Source organism: Callithrix jacchus, chromosome 7 (assembly GCF_049354715.1).
Source record: "Callithrix jacchus isolate 240 chromosome 7, calJac240_pri, whole genome shotgun sequence".
Taxonomy (NCBI): domain Eukaryota; kingdom Metazoa; phylum Chordata; class Mammalia; order Primates; family Cebidae; genus Callithrix; species Callithrix jacchus.
In genome coordinates this window covers 24758496-24779703 of record NC_133508.1, presented here as the reverse complement: position 1 = coordinate 24779703, position 21208 = coordinate 24758496, and the positions used below count along the sequence as shown (strand labels likewise).

General features: G+C 41.7%; 1 protein-coding gene across 1 annotated transcript in view; it reads right to left on the bottom strand.

Annotated features, from left to right (window-relative positions):
* Positions 1 to 21208, bottom strand: part of KIAA1217 (KIAA1217 ortholog) — an 820488-nt gene that overhangs the window by 172693 nt on the left and 626587 nt on the right. Inside the window, 1 exon segment of the mRNA XM_009000044.5 lies at positions 8617 to 8697. Coding sequence (XP_008998292.5) covers positions 8617 to 8697 — 81 coding nt within the window.

The window sequence follows — 21208 nt, the reverse complement described above, 5'->3', positions numbered from 1 at the left end:
TCTCTTCCTAATGAAAGGATAAGGGAAGAAATATAGGACCCAACAGAGCAGATAACCTGCTGCTCTGAACCAGGTAACTGTCATGTGGTAATCTTATTTAACCTTCCCTGTAACCTTATACTACTGACTACCACTGAGAAAAGAGACTAAGTAACTTGCCCTGAAATTCTACCAAATGAATAGGGCTGAGATTACGTGTGGCGCATTCCCGAGTTGACATCAGTGGTAAGATTGTTTGGTTGGTCATTCATTTATTCAGTCTGTCTTAGACAGGGTCTTTGTTGCCCAGGCTGGAGTGCAGTGGTGAGATCATGGCTCACTGCAGCCTTGATCTCCTAGGCTCAAGCGATCCTTCCACCTCAGCCTCCTGAGTAGCTGGGACTACAAGTGTGTGCCATTATGCCCAGCTAATTTTAAAAATTTTTTGTAGACGAGGTCTCACTATGTTGCCTAGGCTGGTCTCGAACTCCTAAGCTTAAGAGATCCTTTCACCTTAGCCTCCCAAAGTGCTAGGATTATAGGTGTGAACCACTGCACCCCACCTAAAATATTTATTTAACCAGGAGTCTGGGAATGCTAGTTCTAGTTCAGTTTCTGCCAAAAACCAGTCAACGTGTAACCTCCCTGAATCACAGCTCTCTCATCTGTGAAGCCAGAGGTTGAGCTAGTTGGTGTCTCAGATCCCCTTCAGGACCCAAACTTTTCAAGCCTAAGTACAGATCACACAAGAAGTAAAGATCATGTCACCCAGAAAAAAAAATTACTGAGATTTCCTTCAAATTATTTATCCTATAGCATCTGCTCCATAGAAATATGTAGCTAGGTAGTGCTAAGATCTGGTTTTCTGCTTTTATGTCCTTAAGTGTATGCAACATAGTTGAACAGCATTAATTTTTAAAAAAAACAGCCATGATTTCATTTTAACATCATGAACAAATATTTGCTGAAATGTTCACCAAGTGCACTGTTTTGTGAGGAGAATCAGATTTATTCGTAGCCTTTGCAATGCTATTGGATTTGGAGATAACACGGAAGAGAAAGGGCAGTCAGAGCCAGAGGCATTGATGATGTATTTTTCATTCCCATTTCCAGGCCCCTTAAACCCTAAATTGAAATTCAAGGTTCAGAAAATGAACCTGCAAATGTAGCTTTACATAATATGTTAATTACCAGGAACACGGGGGTGTCCGGTTAGCCAAGGTATTCACTTTTCTTCAGATTACATTCTATTGTGAAAAGAAAAAATCAACATCGCCTTGATGAAGTTTTCCTTCATCCTAATTAATGCCTAATTTGCCACAGGGAATCTGAAAATACAATGAAGTTTTCCACATGCAAATGTACTTGGAATGACTCATTCCTAGCACTCATTAAATGACGTGGTTAATTTAATCATGACATTCAGACACTTCAGCCCCATTTCTTTCACTTGTGGAACTTTCAACTCAAACCTAGTCAAAATTCTGATTTCAGATGAAGAGAACATTCTAATTGCTAGGTACTCTTATTAAAAATTCAAGGAACAAAATATTAAGTTAATGAAAAAATCATCCATGGACTTTAGGTTTTCTCTACCATTCCTGTTCCACAGTATTCCAAAGGAAAATTAATACACTGTCACTATGGAAGCTCTACGCTTCTAAACTTACTTACATAGTCCTTTCTACAAGCCACAGTGCAGTCATCCTTTTCCCTTTCTCTGACCCCCTTCTAGTTTCCAGTGTTTACTGTCCATGCTGAGTTGGGGACTAAGGGTGGGAAGGAAGACAGGGAGCTCCATCAGGTACACCTGGCTGCCATCTTGCCTCCCATCCTTACATAAACCCATCCCTGGAGGCAGCCTCAGCTGAGGTCCTCTTCCTTCAAGCGGCCACCTGCCATTCTCTGGGGAGTCCTGTGACCAACAGCCAGGTGTATATTTAGAACAGCGAGCCCTGGGATCAGGTGCAGTGGCTCACAACTATAATCCCAGCACTTTGGGAGGCCTAGGCAGGTGGATTGCTTGAGCCTTGGAGTTCAAGACCAGCATGGGCAACATAGTGAGACTCTGTCTTTACAAAAAAATAAAAAAATAGCCAGGTGTGGTGGTGCACACCTCTAGTTCCAGCTACTGGGGAGGCTGAGGCAGGAGGATGGCTTGAGCACAGGAGGCTGAGGCTGTAGTGAGCTATGATGACACCAGATCAGTCTGAAAGAAAAAGACTTCTGTCTCTAAAAAATAATAGAAGAATATAAAATTTAAAAAAATAATAGCAAGCCTTGGCTATGCATGGCTTCCTGACAACTTCCCACAGCTTCTGCAGCTTATGGTCAGAAAAGCAAAATCTGAGTCAATATCTCCCCATTGCCTTTCTTGCAATGATGATCACTGTGGGGAATAGACTGAGATACCCATGGTTCTAAAATAGGTCAGGTGGGTGTGAGAACTGCAACACAAATGGAGAAGAGAACTGTAGTTAGTTTTATTATGATCTTGTAATTTTGGGGTGGGCCTGGCATCAAAGACTCAGAGAAATGGTGGCAGAGGAGAATAAATCATCTGCTTCTGTTTTTAACAGAAACCTTGGGTGCAGGCAGTGGAGGGTCCTGCTGTTAATGTACAGTACAATATATACACACACAAAATCGAGTGTTTAGTGGACACCTGGATATTGCATGTGAGCAGTCTGTGGATTCGTGCCAGGCTTACTAGTAACCAGGAACTTGTGGGCCTCACAATAAGATAGATCGACAGTCACTAACCCCGTTTTAGTGCCAACTTCCAGCTGTGCATATCTGAGATTCTCATGTCTCTCCTACTTTAAGTTGAGCTCTGAAATTGGTATTGCTCTTTCCTGACTTGGACAAAGGGGAAGCATTTTCTCTAGGATTTATTTTGATGAATTATCCCTGATACACTCAGTTTATATCCTGTTTCTTCAAGGCTAATATTTCAACTCTTTTCTCCCTTTTCCATCGAAAGCCTACCCAGACATCATTCATGATTTTCACCTGTGAAAACAGAATGGCATTTGTTCTGGATGGAAATCAGATGATTCAGCAGTTGGGCAAAGTACTACTGCACCTTTTGTTTCCATATTTTCCTTCTCTGTGTGCATTATTTCATTATCAGATTGGAAAGATGAAAGGGCAGTGATGCCCAGTACCCACTGCCCATGGGTGGCTCATCTTGAGCCAGCCACAGTCATCCCTGCACTGAGGCATCCACTGCGTGGAGCAAAGTGAGCCAGGCAGGTCCCCTCTGCCAACCACCATCACCCTGCAAAGCCCCCTACCCTCCTACAGCTGCAAACAAATAAATGACAAGGACACCTCTGTGCAGAAAAGGATGCTTCCTTATTGTAAGAAGCACCACACTACTCGAGTACTCTCCATCGTGTATTATGTGTGTCAGATTCATCTCCTGAGATATCGTCAATTTACCTTGTCCATGTGGTTGTCAGAAACAAACAAAAAATTTATGAAACTTCTGCTCCTAGCCATCACCTCCTGGGAAACTGTCAAGCCTTTGAGTTCTAAGGTCCTCCCACAGGGAAGGGTTATTAATGGTATCTCCATACTACAGAGGCCACTCTGAAGACTCTCACTAAATTGGTGTTAAAAGGTAAAAGTATTTGGAAAAGGAATCTGGACTTGCCTCCAGAAGGGGAAAGGAGGAAGTTTCCAACTGGGTAGGAGGAGGGGAATGGACAACTTCCCAGAATCAAGAAGAGGGTGGCAGTTTTGTTGTCAGTGGTGGTGCTGGTGCTCTTGAAGTTGGGAAGACTTGTATTCAATTTGCAAAAAGTAACCCACAACTGGGAGGATGGAAGTGTGAAATGCTTAGAGTGGCTGAAACCAGCTGCTCACACTTAGGATACTTGACAAAGGTCCCCATAAACCTGGCTGCAAACAGGCTGCATGGAAGGCAATTCACTATGAGTCCCAGGAGAATCAGAGGCCCTGGCTTGGTTTCATTGGACTGGACAAGCTCCCCATGATTTCCTTATGACTCCAAGTGAGGGGACGATGCTTCCTCTTAATACGATGAGAATGAATTTCTCAATAATTGCTGAATAGATTAGTTTGATTTGGGAAAATTAAGAAAAGTGGTAGTTTAGTTCTTGTACTGGAGTGTCAGGAAGCAAATATGTACATATTACATCTTTAAGAGAATAAATAAATCAAGAAACAATTGGGAAAGCTGGTTAACAAATTACAATGTATGCATACTCTAGACTGCTACTACATTTATAATAAAGATGTCTTAAAGGAATTTTTGGTATAATGTAGTAAATGAACACAGTGTAGCCAAATATCAGCACTAGTTTTCTTTTGATGGTGGCATTACGAGTAGCATACTTTCTTTTCTTAATAATTTCACCTTTTGTTTCAGATTTCGATTTACTTTAGTGTGCAAGTTTGCTACATGGGTATAATGCAAAATGCTGAGGTTTAGGGGACAATTGATCCCGTCCCCGAGGTAGCGAGCATGACATTGATCCCACAGTCCCATAGATTGTTCTTCGCTTGTGTATTCTGTATGATTGGATTCTAGGTTTAAGAATTTGTCCTCAGAGATGGCCGCCAGAACAAGAACACAAATGCACAGGGAAAACGTGGAAAGGGAAATACATTTTCATTTTCATGCCATGCAATATTTGGCAAGAATCCAGAATCACAAGAACTTCCAAATCTACAAAAAGATACAGTTAAGAAAGAAGCACCAAAGCCATTAAATCAGTTTTGGACATGCAGATTGCACTCCACCTTTTAAAGAGGCAGACTTCCACATCTGTAGTTCTGATTCCATTACAGTAATTTAATCTAAAGGCTCTTAAAATTTGATTCCAGGTAAATTTGTAATTTTAGCAATTTTCTATGATCCCCCAGATATTTTCTACCTTTCATCTTCTTCACTGTAGATGATACAGTATTCTTTTTTTTCCCTTGAAAGGTTTGGTTCTGCCTATAAAAGCTACTAAATCTGTTGCCTTGCAGAGGAGACAGGAGTTGTTATCAGATCAGTGGCAGGGTGGCCTTCTCAACTCCAGGATTAGACATCAACCTGCCACGTGCCTGCCTCCTGGCTTACCTGTAACGTGATATGGACTCTATTGAAATACCACCTCGAACTGGCTGCTGCTCTCTGACTCCTCCCCAAAGCCAGAATGAGATAACAGCTATTTAAAGAAAATAAAGCCTACCTCTGCCTTAGTCTCCATTTAGCATCCTTCTACCAAGTTAGAAAATTAGATCATCAAAAGTTCCAAGTCTGACCTTCACCCCTTTCAGAAATACATTCATGCAATTTTTATTTAGGGATATGTTCCTCTTTTCATTTTGCCAATACAAAATTAAAAGCCTTGGCTAGGCGTGGTGGCTTACATCTATACTCCCACTTTGAGAGGCTGAGGAAGGAGGATAAATAAGGCCAGGAGTTTGAGACCAGCCTGGACAACATAGTGAGATCCCAACGCTATAAAAAAAAACATGAAAATTAGCCAGGAGTAGTGGCGTACACCTGTAGTGGGAGGATCCCTTGAACTTGGCAGTTCGAGGCTTGCAGTGAGCTATGATCATGGCACTGTACTCCAGCCTGGGTAACACAGGGAGATCCTGTCTCTAAGGAAAACAAAAGCCAGATGAAGAATACTGCTGTCTACTTGTTAGTCCTGCCTACTATGTGGATCAACATACCTTTTATAAAGGCATGAACCATGTTTCCTTTAGAATTTAAAACAAGGAAAATAATTTTGCTTCCTGAAGGATTAGTATTACCTTGTCGTAATGAGAATTATGTGATGTATGTACGTCAGGAAGCTTGAAACTAAGTTTAATGTCCAAGCTAAAGTAGATGTCTTTTTATTGCAAGTTGCCTTGAATAAAGCAGTTAATTTATCCTTTTTTCCTTTCTCTCTGAAACAAGAAAAGTAATGCTTTATAAATAAGCAACAAGTTGGACAGGCTTTGGCTCCCAAAGTCCTCATTGGTTGAGTTCTGAGCCAGGCTGCAGATGCTTTTGTAATTCAGAGAGTCAGGAATGCACTTTAAAAGGCTATAGGATAAAAGGTGTCTGTGTGGTTGATTGCTGTTATTATACTGATAAAAGGAAAAGAACCTGCTTGTAGCCTTTGAAATTTCCAGTAGAATACAACCAGCACAACATGGTGCTAAGTACACACCTTAGAAGGCCCCCTTAACAAAAGCCATTCTTAAGCTCATCTCTGCAACCGAGGCTTCAGTGCTTTATGGAGAGGATGTGGGATCCCAAGCCACAGGATGGTGCCCCTAAAGCTTAACTGCATTGCTGCCAAACCAAAGAGGCTTTCCTTGATAGCAAAGACCCTCACCCTCAGTGAGGGTTTGGGCTGTGCCATGGGAGATCCTATGATGTCCTCACTACCCCACACTGGAGAAGGCCGCAGGGAGCTGGACCAGAGGAACTCTTGTGCGTTCCTGGGGTCACCAAGGCTCTGAGCTTATGGACACAGATCCTTAGATCCTCCCTCCCCATACGTCCTGGAAACAGAGTTCCCTGCTAATTTCAAACATATTCCCCATCCCCACAGCCCAAAACAACCACCACCACCTGCCCAATTTCACTGGAATTATTTTGAAATGAAAAGAAACAAACACCTTGTCAAAGTTCTAACAAGCTTTCTGCGCCAAAGATTCTGATCTTCCAGTACTGCTATAGGAAAGAATATCAGTGTTTGAAGAGCCAGACAGAAGACAAAATTTATCATAAAAGAACTTACTGTTTTTATCCAGTTATTTTATGAAAAGCAGACTCCCATCCTGCCATGAACTCAGGGTGCAATGCCATATGAAACCTTTCTGAACCTCAGTTCTCTCTTTCATAAAATAATCAGAATACCTATTTGACAAAGTAAGGAGTAACTGGAAAAACGTTGCATGGGACAGCAATTGGTGAATCATAAACGATGCCAAGCATTTAGCCATCCTTAGGTAGTAAGCTGGTATTACTCTCAGCAAGTGATTCTAGATGGCTCAGCTCCCAACTGTACTCAGGAAGTCCCACAGCCTGTGGGATCCCTTGGGAGAGGAGAAGGGTACAAACAACCCTCTAATGGACCCACCATGCCTTTCTTGGGCTTGTGAGATAGGTAAATAGTTACATCCCATTTCAAAACAGAACTTGACATGTGCACAGGATCTGAGAATTACTCATTTACTAAAGGGGAAAAAAAAATCTTCAATTTCCAACCTTAACCTTCATCCTATTCCATCTCCAAAAAACAGCATTATAATTTAACTTGCTTATAAATACCAAAAAAAAGCACTTTAAGACAATGCTCAGATATTCAATTATTTGCTGATATGGAAAAAAAAAAAAGAAAAGAAGTCAGTCCTGAAGATTTATTTGTTTCAAACAGTATTAAAAAAGAATAGTGGGAGGGAATCCCAAACTCTGTACTACTTATGATGGGAAAATCCCACTGGGCTATGTTAAATCTATATCCTGAAAGTAGGAAGATGGTTAATGGCCGGGTGTGAAGTCACAGGGAAGAGCTCACGATGCCCTTCTTCTCCCTTTCTGCATTTTTACTTAGCACAGAATACATGTGCTAGGAAATCACAAAGATGCCTCTACTTTGCATGAATTATAGGAATGTGAAAATGACTCACATTTTCATGGAAAAAATGAAGGATAAATGCCCATTAGAATTGGGATGATATGGGATATGACAATTCTCTTTAGTTTCTAAACTTAAACTTTTATGTTTATTTGCTTGTGAAGGGGCTTTCTAGATTCAGCTTGCTACACTAAAAAGAGATCACTGAGACTGATTATTAGGAAGGGGAAGGTAAAGAGATAAGCATGGTCACTGATGACAGACCAAAGGGAAGGAGATCACCTTTGTACAAAAGCCAGATGGGTGAACATCTCCTAAGCATAGCCATTAATTAGCTGTGTGATCTTGGGCAAGTTACTTAACTTCTCTGGGCCTCAATCACCTCATCTGTAAAGTGGGGATCATAGTATACCTACCCCAGAGGGTTGCTGTGAGAAGTTAATGCCTGTAAGGCACTTAGAACAGTGCCTGGTGCATATAAGTTCCATAGAAATGTGTTCATTTGCATTGTGATCATTATTAAAATGTCTATAAGTAAAATGATCTGGTCCCAACATGGAATACATTGGAACTGGGCAAAGCAGGGTGACAGCGTTTTGGGATTGTCCGAGTGATGCAGGCTTCTGTTTTACTGCCATGAGCGTTCTGCCTGAGCAATCTGGCAAGGATGGGATCTCTGCATAGAGATGCTTGCTTTTCAAACAAGTATTCAAATATCTCCAGCTTGCTGTTGCATTACTGCTGATTCCACAATCCAATCTGTGGAGAGCAAATGAAATATTTAAAAGCAAGCATGCAATTAGTGTTCATTTTAATACTGACGCTCATACTTTTTAGAAATGCACATATTTCAGAATGCTGCAAGCAGTTGGCTCTGATAGTTTTGAATCAGGGATTGGGATTGGGGTAAACAGCGAAAAGGGCAGGCATCTGGTTTAGTCACTGACACTGATTAGAAAGCCACTCGCAGGTGGGGAAAAAAGGTGCAGGATGAGGGCGCAACTCAATGCAGAAAAAGAACAGGTAGAGTACTAACTCGCTGAGACGATGCAATTTTCATCAAGTACCTTTGAATGTCAAGTTCTGCCTGGAGAGAGATCAGCATGCCCTTCAAAGCCTGTGGACCAGGAGAAAACAAGAAAGAAATAGAAAAGCAAAGGGGTGAAAACATGGACGAGAAAAAGAATAGGTTGACCAAATGGACCACCTATTTATTCATGATGAAAATGTAGCACAGTTAACTCTTCTACCCCTAAAAGAAAGAAAAATGATTACAGTTGTATTTGACATCCTTATATTTTATAAAGATGTGTTGAAGCCTTAACTAGCAATCGGTTTGCCCCCTGAATATCCTGCCATACGTACTTCTGAATTTACCTTGTATAACTGGAGAATGTGTTATGTTGACGCACTGTCCCTGAGGTTGACCCAGAGATGCAGAGGACTTACTAAGAGCCTGTCCAACCCAAATGAAATACCTTTCTTAGCCAGAATGCAGTCTAGTGGTGATGACCCAGGCTGCCATCTTGATTGTCACTGGCCCTGGGATCACTAGCCACTGGGTTGCACTACAAGAGCAGACCTGTGAGTGCAGTGCTGTCTGCCCAGGCTTTGCCATGCAGGATGACACACCCAAGGTGAATACATACAGGAACAGAAGATCTGCACTGTTTAATTCAGGGCACGAATTCTAGTATTCAAACCTGGTGGATCGTGGAATATACTGTCAGTTTACAAGGCTTGCTTACTATGCCAGTATTTAAATATTTTAATTCTCATTGATCCCACTGACCTTTTTTTTTTTTTTTTTTGAGAGAAAAGTCTCACTCTGTCACCCATGCTGGAGTGCAGTGGCACAATCTTGGCTCACTGCACCCTCTGTTTCCTGAGTTAAAGTGATTCTTCTGCCCCAGCCTCCCGAGTAGGTGGGATTACAGGCATCTACCATCACACATGGTAATTTTTGTATATTTAGTAGAGATGGGGTTTCACCATGTTGACCAGGCTGATCTTAAACTCCTGACCTCAAGTGATTTGCCTGCTTCGGCCTCCCAGAGTGCTGGAATTACAGTTGCGAGCCACTGCATCTGACTTATTTTTGAGCAACTTAACTTAAAACAAAGCAAAACAAAAAAACTCATGGCAGTAAAATATTTCTCGTGCCTTAACAAATGAAAATTTCTATAATCCTCATGCAAGGAGAGTGACTACCTGTTGTACCCAAAATCAGCCAATGGGGTGCCATAGCTGCATATCTTACTGCGTATGCATATAGATATATCCATATGGACTATTAACATATAGGAGCCTCTAAGTACCTTGATAATTGACTTATATAATATCCATGATCCATATCACCATTGTGTATAGATTACATATATGTGTGTATATTATTTAGAACTTAGTCCCACCCGTATCAGACATAAGCATCCACTAACAGGAAAAGAACATTTGAACACTGATGGCTATATTCAAAAGCCAAAAAGACAAATGACAGGTCTCCAGGCAAAAACTCAAGATGCACATAGGGGTTAAAAAAAAAAGGTAAAAGAACTTGAAGAGATCTTTAAGAGAAAAAGGGAGTGACACTATTCGAAAAATGATGAGCTGAAATGACCTCATAAAAAGCCTTTTCTAGGTGAACACAGTCTCACTATAAAGGTGAGAGTTGCTTAGGGCCCTCTGATTCTCTGCTCTGAAGTTTATAGCCTTCACCAACTGTGAAAGAACTACCCTGAAGTAAACCACAAATAATAAAGTCCCGCAGGTGCATGGTAAATAAAAATGTGAGATAAAAACAGAATGATAGATTTGAAGAGCTACTATGCACAGAAAAAAGGAAAAAAGGAAGCACAGAAAAATCACAGAGCATTTCTATTTGTAACACGGGCTGGGGACGGCGGACCAGGACAGCCACAGCCTTGTGGAGAAATGAAAGGGGGTCCTGGAAGAGACCAGAGACCCAGTGAGGCTTCCAGGAAGAATAAAAAGACCAACCACTCTCTGCTAGGTGATTCTTATAAGAGGAACTTAGAACAAAGAAAACCAAATACCTGGAGAAAGGGGACAAGGAAAGTCACTACAGCCATTGCTTTTTAGGCAAATATCATCCGAAAGTCAAGAATTTAGGGGAGGACAGGTGAAGTGGCCCACTCCTGTAATCCCAGCACTTTGGGGGGCTGAGAAGGGAGGATTGCTTGAGGCCAGCAGTTTGAGACCAGCCTGCACAACATAGGGAGACCCTCACTACCACAAAAAAAATGAAAGAAAAAAATTAGCTGGGCATGGTGGCAAGCACTTATAGTCCCAGCTACTCAGGAGGCTGAGGTGGGAGGATCACTTGAGCTCAGGAGGTCAAGACTGTGGGGAGTAGAGTGAGCTATGATCACACCACTAAACTCCAGCCTGGGCAACAGAGAGAAATCCTGTCTTGAACAAAAAGAAAGAAAGAAATTAGGGGCAAGAGAAACACACAATTGCTCAAAGCCTCCAAACTTTGGAGCAAATCCCAACTCTAACTGTTGTATTTTTTTCCTGCCTTTGCTAACTGAGGTCACAGAAACCTAGAAGCGGGAAGACTCTACCAGCCTCAGAGCAGGAAAGGCCCTGGGCGGTGGAGAGGCAGGAAGCTCTTCTCAGAAGATGCAATGGAAGAAGCTCACGGACTTGAGGCCGCAGAATCCTATGATCACAGATACGTTTTCTCAGGATTTAATGAAGCTCGCTGAGCACTGTTTTTTATTTCTTAGTAGGTTCCATCTGTCTGGAAAAGGTTTTGAGCCCTACAAGTTTTGAGCCCAACAATAAGAGAAATAAAAATGAAAACGGGTTTTTATTAGGCTTCTCACATATACCTGCTAAATCAAGTGTGTAGAATTTAGAAGCTTGATTTATGGCTTTGACTAAAAAACAGAAAATTGTTCTTAAAAAATAAGAATGGGTGGCCAGGCATGGTGGCTCACACCTGTAATCCCAGCACTTTGGGGAGGCCAAGGCAGGTGGATTGCCTGAGCTCAGGAGCTCAAGACCAGCCTGGCCAACAAGGTGAACCCCCGTCTCTATTAAAAATACAAAAATTAGCTGGACACGGTGGTGGGCACCTGTAATTCCAGCTACTTGGGAGGCTGAAGGAGACTTGCTTGAATCCAGGAGGTGGAGGTTGCAGGGAGCCAAGACTGTACCACTGCACTCCAGCCTAAGCAACAAGAGCAAAACTGTCTCAAAAAAAAAAAAAAAAAAAAAAAAAAAGAGTGGGTGAGACCTGAGATGAGTATTTTCACTTTTTAATGATAATTGGTAGCTTATCACATATAAAGAGGTTAGATCAAGATTAAAAGAATGGGACAGGTGCGGTAGCCCATTCCTGTAATCCTAGCACTTTGGGAGGCTGAGATGGGCAGATTGCTTGAAGCCAGGAGTGCAAGACCAGCTTGGACAACACACTGAGATCCCATCTGTACAAAAAATACAAAAATTAGCTGGATATAGTGGCACATGTCTGAAGTCTTAGCAACTTGCGAGGCTAAGGTGGGAGGATTGCTTGAGCCTGGGACGTGGAGGTTGCAGTGAACTGAGATTGTGCCACTGCACTCCAGACTGGGCAACAGAGTGAGACTCTATTTTCAAGAAAAAAACAAATTATTAAAGGAATGTTACTGAGGAAACGGGAAGACTCAACTACCTCAAAGAATGGCAAAAATAATAAAACTGTAAAAATTAAACAGAATAGCATTTATTGTCTCAAAAACTCCTAATAAATTCATTGGCTATCATAAGAAAATGCAAAAATAAACTTCAGACATTGCTGTTATACTGAATGGCACTTGAGATCTCTTTGCAAGGCTGAGAGTGGCAGGAAGGGAAAGGGGTTCAGAATGTCTTTCCTCATGCTGATGGGTCTGAGGAGAGTTGCTCAAGAATAACAAATATTGGGTAAACCCCCAAGGCACGGATGTAGCAGAGAGAGCCAAAAATGAGCAACACACGCACAGTATTTACAACGGTCTGAATGGCAAGCGATATTTATTTTCTTTTTTTTTGCTATATCTATTTCAGAGTTTTCTATAATAAATATAATTCTATAACAAGGCAGAAAGAAAAGTATCAGTAAAGGTGGGAAAAAGTGAAATGCTGATCTCTAGGGAGCAACAAAGGCAGACGGCAGGGCACTTTAGTGGCTGTTAAAATTGAAGCACTCACCCAAAGTTCCACTTTTGTTCACAAATTTAAAATGTTTCTTTTTTTTAAAATTTGAGATAGAGCTTTACTCTATTGCCCAGGCTAGAGTGCAGCGGCATGATCTCAGCTCACTGCAACCTCTGCCTGGCTAATTTTTATATTTTTAGTAGAGACAGGGTTTTGCCATGTTGGCCAGGCTGGTGTTGAACTCCTGGCCTCAAGTGATCTGCCCACCTTGGCATCTCAAAGTGCTGGGATTATAGGCATAAGCCACCATGCCTGGCCCAGAAATTAAAGACTGTCTGATGTCACTCTACATAGAATCAACTTGTGACTCTCTGGAAACAATTTAACCAGTTAGGAGACTAACCGTGGTAAACGAAAATATATTCATAAAAAAATGTAAGATCTCATGAAAGATCCCTGTATTACAAGCTGTCTAGAGTTTGTAATTACATAGCAATCACTGAGCCATCCAATATATCTTCCAACATGAAGATCTAATCACCAAAGCCTTAGCTTAGGTTGTTACTCATGTTTCTAAATCTATGGAAGCATATTTCCTTTTCTTCTTCTTTTCTTTTACTGTTAATATCCTTATCCTCTATTTTACCAGTGGAGAATGTTTAGTATTAATTTCCACTTAGTTCAAGATTCAAGCAACGCAAAGTGCTATTTTTATCAAATATCTGAAAGCCTACTGTCTCCCTGCTTTGGAAGTCCTATAACAGCTATTTAATTTCCTTAAGCCCCACTTTCCTCATTAGTAATTTGGTGTAGCAATAGATCATAATAGGTTGCTAGGAGGATGAAATGACTTACGGGGATGTAAGACACTGTACAGAATTCCTAACGCAGACTAAGGATGCAAACGTTAGGAACCTGAAGATTAAAAAACAAATTGCATTCTCAAAAAGATGCTCTATTTAAATAAATGAACAACAATACAATTTTGCGTATCCTTTTGATTCAGCCATTCTATTTCTAATAGTGTACCCTAAGGAAATAATCTACAATAATCCATAAGGAGGCCCTGCATGGTATGGTGTTTGCATGCACATGGTAGAACCAACAAAACTAAGCAACCACATGCAATGAAGTAGCTATCTTGTAACAGGAGGGAAATAAGTTCACACTTATAATTAAATGGATAAAACTGTATTAGAAAAAAATGGGCTGGGTGCTGTGGCTCACACCTGTAATCTCAGCAATTTGGGAGGCCAAGGTGGGAGGATCGCTTGAGCCCAAGAGTTCAAGACCAGCCTGGGATATATGGTGCAACCTCATCTTTACAAGTAATACAAAAATTAGCTGGGCATGGTGGTATCTGCTGATAGTATCAACTACTTTGGAGACTGAGGTGGGAGGATTACCCGAGTCTGGGGAGGTTGAGGCTCAGTGACCTATGATTAAGCCACTATACTCTAGCCCTGGTGACAATGTGAGACCCTGTCTAAAAAATAAAATAAGATAACTAAGAACAAAAGTGGCATGTGCTTGTGGCATGTGGTTTCTTTCCTTTGAGTCTATACGCCTAGAAAAACGTAGGAGAAGGATATACACCAAAATATTAACACAGGTATTCTATGTGGGGCATGAGAGTGTAAATAATTCTCCCACTCTTAATCTATTTCTAACATTCCTAGAGTATCCATGATTACTTTTGCAATAAAAAACTCTTAAACTCACCTAAGATTTAGCATTAAATTATTTGTGCTTGCTTTTCTGATTCGTTTCTACCTGCAAAAAAAAAAAACACTTAGCATTGAATATGATATAAATAGCTACTGATGAATTTGAAACAACAGGAGAAAAACTGGTTGATTTGAGAAATTTTAAAATGGGAAGAGCAATAAAATCATATCTACATGCGTGCTCCTCATCTGGCCATCATTTTGTTTCCTCACGTTGATTACATATCAGTTGCACCACAAGGGGGTGCCCTGAACCTAGCAAGTACGATACAGTCTCCAGCAAAATCAAAGGAGGCAGCTGAAATCCCAAATCAGGAGGAAACAAGTCACAGGTCAACCAATTGCTTTGGGTGAATCTTCATCCTCTCCAAATGCCTCCCAGAGCCCCTGGCTCAAACTCACTTGGGCTGACTATAACCAGTCTGTGAAAAAACTGTAAGAGGCTGACTGTTTGCATAATTAAAGCCCATAATAGAAGGGAAAGAATTGATTGCTGCAAGTCTAGTAGATTTCATAAAGTTACCACTGAAGGATAAAAAGTTAGTAGCCCCTGTGACAAAAAACTAAAGGATACAACAAGACCTTTGGTTGGGTCTTAGGGAAATATCCCAAGTTAAAGAAATAGTCTTAAAAGTAATTCTGTCTTGGCTGAGCACGGTGGTTCATACCTGTAATCCCAGTACTTTGGGAGGCCAGTGTGGGCCAGGAGTTTAAGACCAGCCTGGCCAACATGATGAAACCCCATCTCTACCAAAAATATAAAAAATTAGCGGGGTGATAGCATGTGCCTGTAATCCCAGCTCCTTGGGAAGCTGAGGCACAAGAATCATTTGAACTCGGAAGACAGAGGTTGCAGTGAACCCAGATGGTGCCATTGCTTGCTAGCCTGGGTGACAGTGACACTTCATCTGGGAAAAAAAAAAAAAGTAATTTTATCCTAAAGATACACAGTCTATCAGTAACCAGAGGAGCAAAGTAATTTCTCATTATTTGGGGTTAAAAAAATAGTTACTCAATTTAGAAATCTAATTGTAATATAATTCCTTTTCTAACTGTTTAAAATATTTAAAGATAGAATAAAATTATGTAGCCTGGTGAGACCTTGTAAGTCACTCTAAGATTCATAGTTGATATAACAATAATAAAATATAAGGTCTCAGAGACTTTAAAGGGTAAATAAACTGAAAAGCAGCAACATATAACGAAAAAGAATTCAGGGAAGATATCTCAAGAGCTTCTAATTCTAAGAGTTTCTAATTTCCTAAGAAATTCTAGGATCATAAGTAATCTTACAGTGAATATAGGATACTGGTTGAGATTATAACTTCCAGAAAGAGAAAGAACTGGGCTTAAGCCTCATTTTCACCACTTTCTATCTGTGAGACTTTGGGCATATTACCTGAAGCTTGTTTCATATAGTTTCCTCATTCATGACAAAGTAATAACAATGTTTATATTACACTTTGTTGTATGAAATAACTTGAGAAAAATGCTAAAGCCAACATCTGACACACAGTAATACAGATTTATGAGCAATTTGAAATAATATTCTCATGTAAATGAAAGATAAGCCAGGCCTCATGCCTGTAATCCCAGCAATTTGGGAGGTTAAGGCAGGCAGATCACTTAAGGTCAGGAGTTGGAGACAGCTTGGCCAATATGATGAGACCTCGTCTTTACTAAAAACACACAAAAAATATGTTGGGCATTGTAGTGCACACTGATAGTCCCGGCTACTCAGTAGGCTGGGGCACGAGAATCACTGGAACTCAGGAGGTGGAGGGTGCAGTGAGCCAAGAGCCTAGGAGACAGAGAGAGATGCTATCTCAAATTTAAAAAAAAAGAAGAAGAAGAAGAAAAGGAGAAAGAAAGTATTAGAATGAACAAACACATTGGCTAACTATTTACAGAATGACTGTGAACTCATTCACAGATCTCAGGTACTATGTGGCCAGTGGATATGTCTAAACTCCTGTGTGCCCCTGTTCTCATGGGTCAAAGTAAGGAGACTGATTTATAAAAAACAAAACAAGTATATTTTGTGTGTATGTATATATATACATGCATATGTACACATTCTATATGTATATGTATATACACATACAATGGAATATATATACAAAAAAGCAAACAAGTATACTTTGTGTATGTATATATGTGTATATATACATGTATATATACACACTCCATATGTATATGTGTCTATATATATATACACACACATACACAAATGGAGTATAATATATATATATGTATATATTCTATATATACATACAATGGAGCATATGTGTGTATGTATATATGTATACACACACACATACATACATACAATGGAGTGCTGGCTTTCAAAGTAGTGAGTTTGAAAGGTGACAAGATTATTTGTGTGACCTTGCCATTGCATACAAACAACAACAACAACAACAACAAAAAACAAATTTCACAGCAAACCTGTCATATACAAGGAGAATATTCGGACAGTTTTCACTAGGACCAACCACTGTGTATGGCCACTGTCCTGATTGGACATCCCATGCCACAGCACAGTCATTCATCTTCAATTTTGTGTCTCAATATCCACCCTTCCTACTTCGATATGAGATTAAAATGATGCAATAGATTCATGAGAACTTTGAAATAGTTAATATTCTCATACAAATACAACACTATAAAATGAACAAACATATTGGTTAACTACAGGAGGACAGGTATCTCATTCCCAGACCTCAGAGTTCTTTCCTAAGCCTCTCCATTCCCAGATAATAAAGAGTGAAATGGAAGTATCCCCGCCTAGTGTTCTACAAAGCGCCTGTTAAGAGTTAACTCTGGTCATCTCTACAAGGGTGACAGATACTCTCAGAACTGCCCCAATCAAGTGCAGCCCATGGACATCAGGATGACCAGTTCCTCGAGAATTCTGCTTATTTTTGCCTCCATAACATTTAAAACCCCTTAACACACTAGATACTTTACTCATTCTCATCTGTCTGTATCCCCTTGCACACACACATTGCAATGTAATGATCACAAAGGCGTGAATATCTTCATCCACATCCATGCTGAGAATCACAAAGGCATGAATATCTTCATACCCACATCCATCACTTACAGAATGAACAAATGAAAGGCTCGAAGGCGGCATTGGTTCTAGGGAGCCTTGGCTTTGTGCAGCTTGCCTGATGTGGGGGCTTACCTCCTGACAGTAGAAGTTTAGGTGCATGGCCCAGGCAGCGGTGCCTACAGCCTCAAGCAAGCCTGCACACTCTGCAGGCCCGGATCAGGCCCAGTGCTCACGGGGGCCTCACCAGCCAACCTGCTGGGACTCACTTCCAGACACTAACCACACTCCCGCCAAGAGCATTCCAATATATCACCCCGACCCCCTATGCGTTATTGCTTCTTGGCCGCTCTCACACCTTGAAAGGAGGAAAATACTCATCCTATATGGAATTTCTGTTTGGCAGAGTTTCCCTTCACAATTTTCACTAAAACACCCCTTCCTTGGAACACGAAACTAAAGTTAAACAAAAATACTCAGAACCCCCCAAGGAAAAAAAACAGCTCCCAAACCTCTGGTTTCTATTTTCCTCTCATTATTACAAAGGCTTTGTATTGTAAGACATTCCATCCTGGCTTCAATAGCTGCCTGCGGGTGTGCTGCTGTGGGGGAATTAGGCTTTGTGCGGGGATGGCTGGTGCCAGTGAAGCCTTGCCCAGGCCCTAGTCCGAAGGGGACTTGCTTTAGGAGTGGTCTTCTCAAGCTTGGGCCTGGCCAAAAGTAAGAATTTTAATAGGGAGAAGAGATGGGATAAGACTTAGGATGATTGAGTGAAGCTAGTCCAGAATGCACTTCTGATTCCCCCTTTTCTTCCAGAGAAAACAGGCCCAGAGCATACAAACTCACAGATTCTGACCAGCCTGCCTCCGAAGCAGGGTGATTCGTACCACTCCAGGCACAGGCGGCAGCTGAGGGATGCTTCCGAGTGTCTTGTCTTCCTCTACCTACAGTGGGTGAGGGCTGGCCTTCACACAATGTCTACCCCGAAAGTTTCCATAATGGCTGACAGTGGAACCTATGGGGCATCTTATCTTGCTACACTATGAGGGAGAGGTAAGGCTCAGTGATGTGGAGAGCACTGGGCTGAGAGTCTGAGACCAAGTTCTAGCTCAGGTCCTGCCTCAAACTCAATGTAACTTACGCATTTATCTCAATTTCCTTAGCATTAAAATGAAGACTTGGATTAAACCTTTATGGCAAGTCTTAGCTTTAAGTTGCTTTACACACAGATGGCCTCTGTTTTAGTCCGTATTGTATTGCCATAACAGAATACCACAGCCTGGGTAATTTATAAAGAAAAGCAATTCACTCCTCATGGATCTAGATGCTGGAAGTCTGGTACCAAGCTGTCAGCATCTGGCGAGGGCCTTCTTGCTGTGCCATCCCATGGTTGATGGTGGAAGGGCAAGGCAGCATGTGTGTGAGTGAGATGGAGGGGCCTAAATGAATTCTTTTCTAACCCACTTCCAAGAAACAGAATTAATTCACTCCTGTGGGTTGTGCCTCAGAATCTAGTCATCTCTTATAGTCCCATCTCTCAACACTATTGCATTGGGGATTAAGTTTCCAACACATGAACTTTGAGGGACACATTCGAACCACAGCAACCTCCTAACATCCTTGGCCACCCTAGAGGTCTCCCCCACAAGGTTATTATCAAGGAAGGCCTAGACTAACAGGCAAGAGCTCTAAGTACTTTTTGCAAAGATCTAAATGCCCATGGGAAGGACCTGCAGTCAGAAGGACCTGAGTTCAAGATGTAGGTTCAGCACTCATTACGGTTTTACTTTGAATAAATTACTTAATCCAGCATCAGGCTTTTTACTGGGGCAATTAAACCATGAACGCTCACTTTCTGAGTCTGCAGAATGGCAATAATCATCCCACCTACTTCACAATGGTCACCAGAAAGCGCAAATGAAGTAAACTGGTGAAAGCACTGTTAACTATAAAGCTCTAAAAATAATAAAATGATGCTCTTATTAAGCATGAGAAGCTTAAGTTGTGCACAAAAGAAAGAGAGCCTAAAATGTTTTGCTGCCAAAGAATGAGGACTTGCTATGCCCATCTCAGGCTGATCAACTCTGGGGACAGAAGACCTACCCTTGGCTTCAGTTCACAAGTGCCATGGACTGAATGTTAGTGCCCCCAACCCCAAATTTCACGTTAAAGCCCTAATCTCCAATGTGATGGTGTTTGGAAGTGGGGCTTTTAGGGTGTGATTTGATCACGAGAGCGGAGCCCTTGTGATGGGATTAGTGTCCTTTTCTTGTGTGTGAGAGAGAGTCTCGCTCTGTAGCCCAGGCTGGAGTGCAGTGGCACAATCTTGGCTCACTGCAACCTCCGTCTCCTGGGTCCCAGTTCAAGCAATTCTCTTGCCTCAGCCTCCCAAGTAGCTGGGATTACAGGTGCATGACACCATGCCCAGCTCATTTTTTTATTTTTTATTTTGAGTAAACATGGGTTTCACCATGTTGGCCAGGCTGGTCTTGAACTCCTGACCTTGTGATCCACCTGCCTTGGCCTCCCAAAGTGTTGGGATTACAGCCGTGAGCCACCGCACCCAGGCTAACGTCCTTTTTAAAAGAGTCATGAGACAGACGTTTTTTTCTCTCCATGTGAGGACACAGCAAGAAGACAGTGGTCTACAAACTAGGAAGAGGGTTGTCACCAGAACCTGATCATCCTGGCACCTGCTCTTGGACATCTAGACTCCAGAACTATGAGAAATAAAATTCTGTCATTTAAGCCCCCAAGTCTATTGTATTTGTTGCAGCAGCTGAAACTAAGATAGACGACTGAAGACAATGTGGCAGATGTTAGCATCTGCATCCCCCGCTGGGGACCTGGCTGTGAGACTTGCTATCCTGAGATGTTGAGGCCCACCTGCTTACAGAGCTGCAACCTCCTCTGACCGCAAGCTCCAGGAACTGAGCTCAGCCAACGTGCCTGCCCTCACCAGTCTATGTCACCTGAGACAGCTCAGTGCTGAACTCTGGCCTCATCTTCAAGCTTCTGACCCATTAATCTCTGGAGACAGCCAAAAATAATTTAGGGGCTAAAAATTATTCTGTGAAAACTGATGAGCTTTATTGAGAGAAAAATGCTTTCTTGTACAAATGATATGGACAGGAGGCAGGGAAATATTGGGTAGAAGGGAGCGGTTTCCTGGCAAAAGCCTCACCCTTAAGTCTGGAAACCCATGGCCCTAAATGGGAACAGGCATCCCTGTGTCTGTGCCCAAATGTTGTCTTTTTTGGTCTGCCATGCCTCCCTATCCTGTACCTATATAAACCCCAAATCTCAGGCTCCACAAGCAGAAGAGCGGTGCAGCAAAGGAGAGAAGAGAAGGAACATCTGAACATTGAGAGGAGTTTGGCTAGGAATGGTCAGAGAGGAGACTGTTTCCAGGACGGCTGAATTCCATGGGAAGATCATCTTCCTACTCCATCCCCTCTCCAGCTCCCCATCCATCTTTCTGAGAGTCACCTTGATCTGGCAATAAAATCCCCCACATTTATCATCCTTCAATTTGTCTGTGTGAACTGATTCTTCCTGGATGCAGGACAAGGACCCAGATACCAAGAGAGCACTGAGCTGGTTAGCACTTAAATTGTCTGGATGGCAGAGCTAACAGAGCAAAGTAACACACCCACTGCAGCTCTGGGAGTTGCAGGCACCCACCCCTAGATGCTACTGTG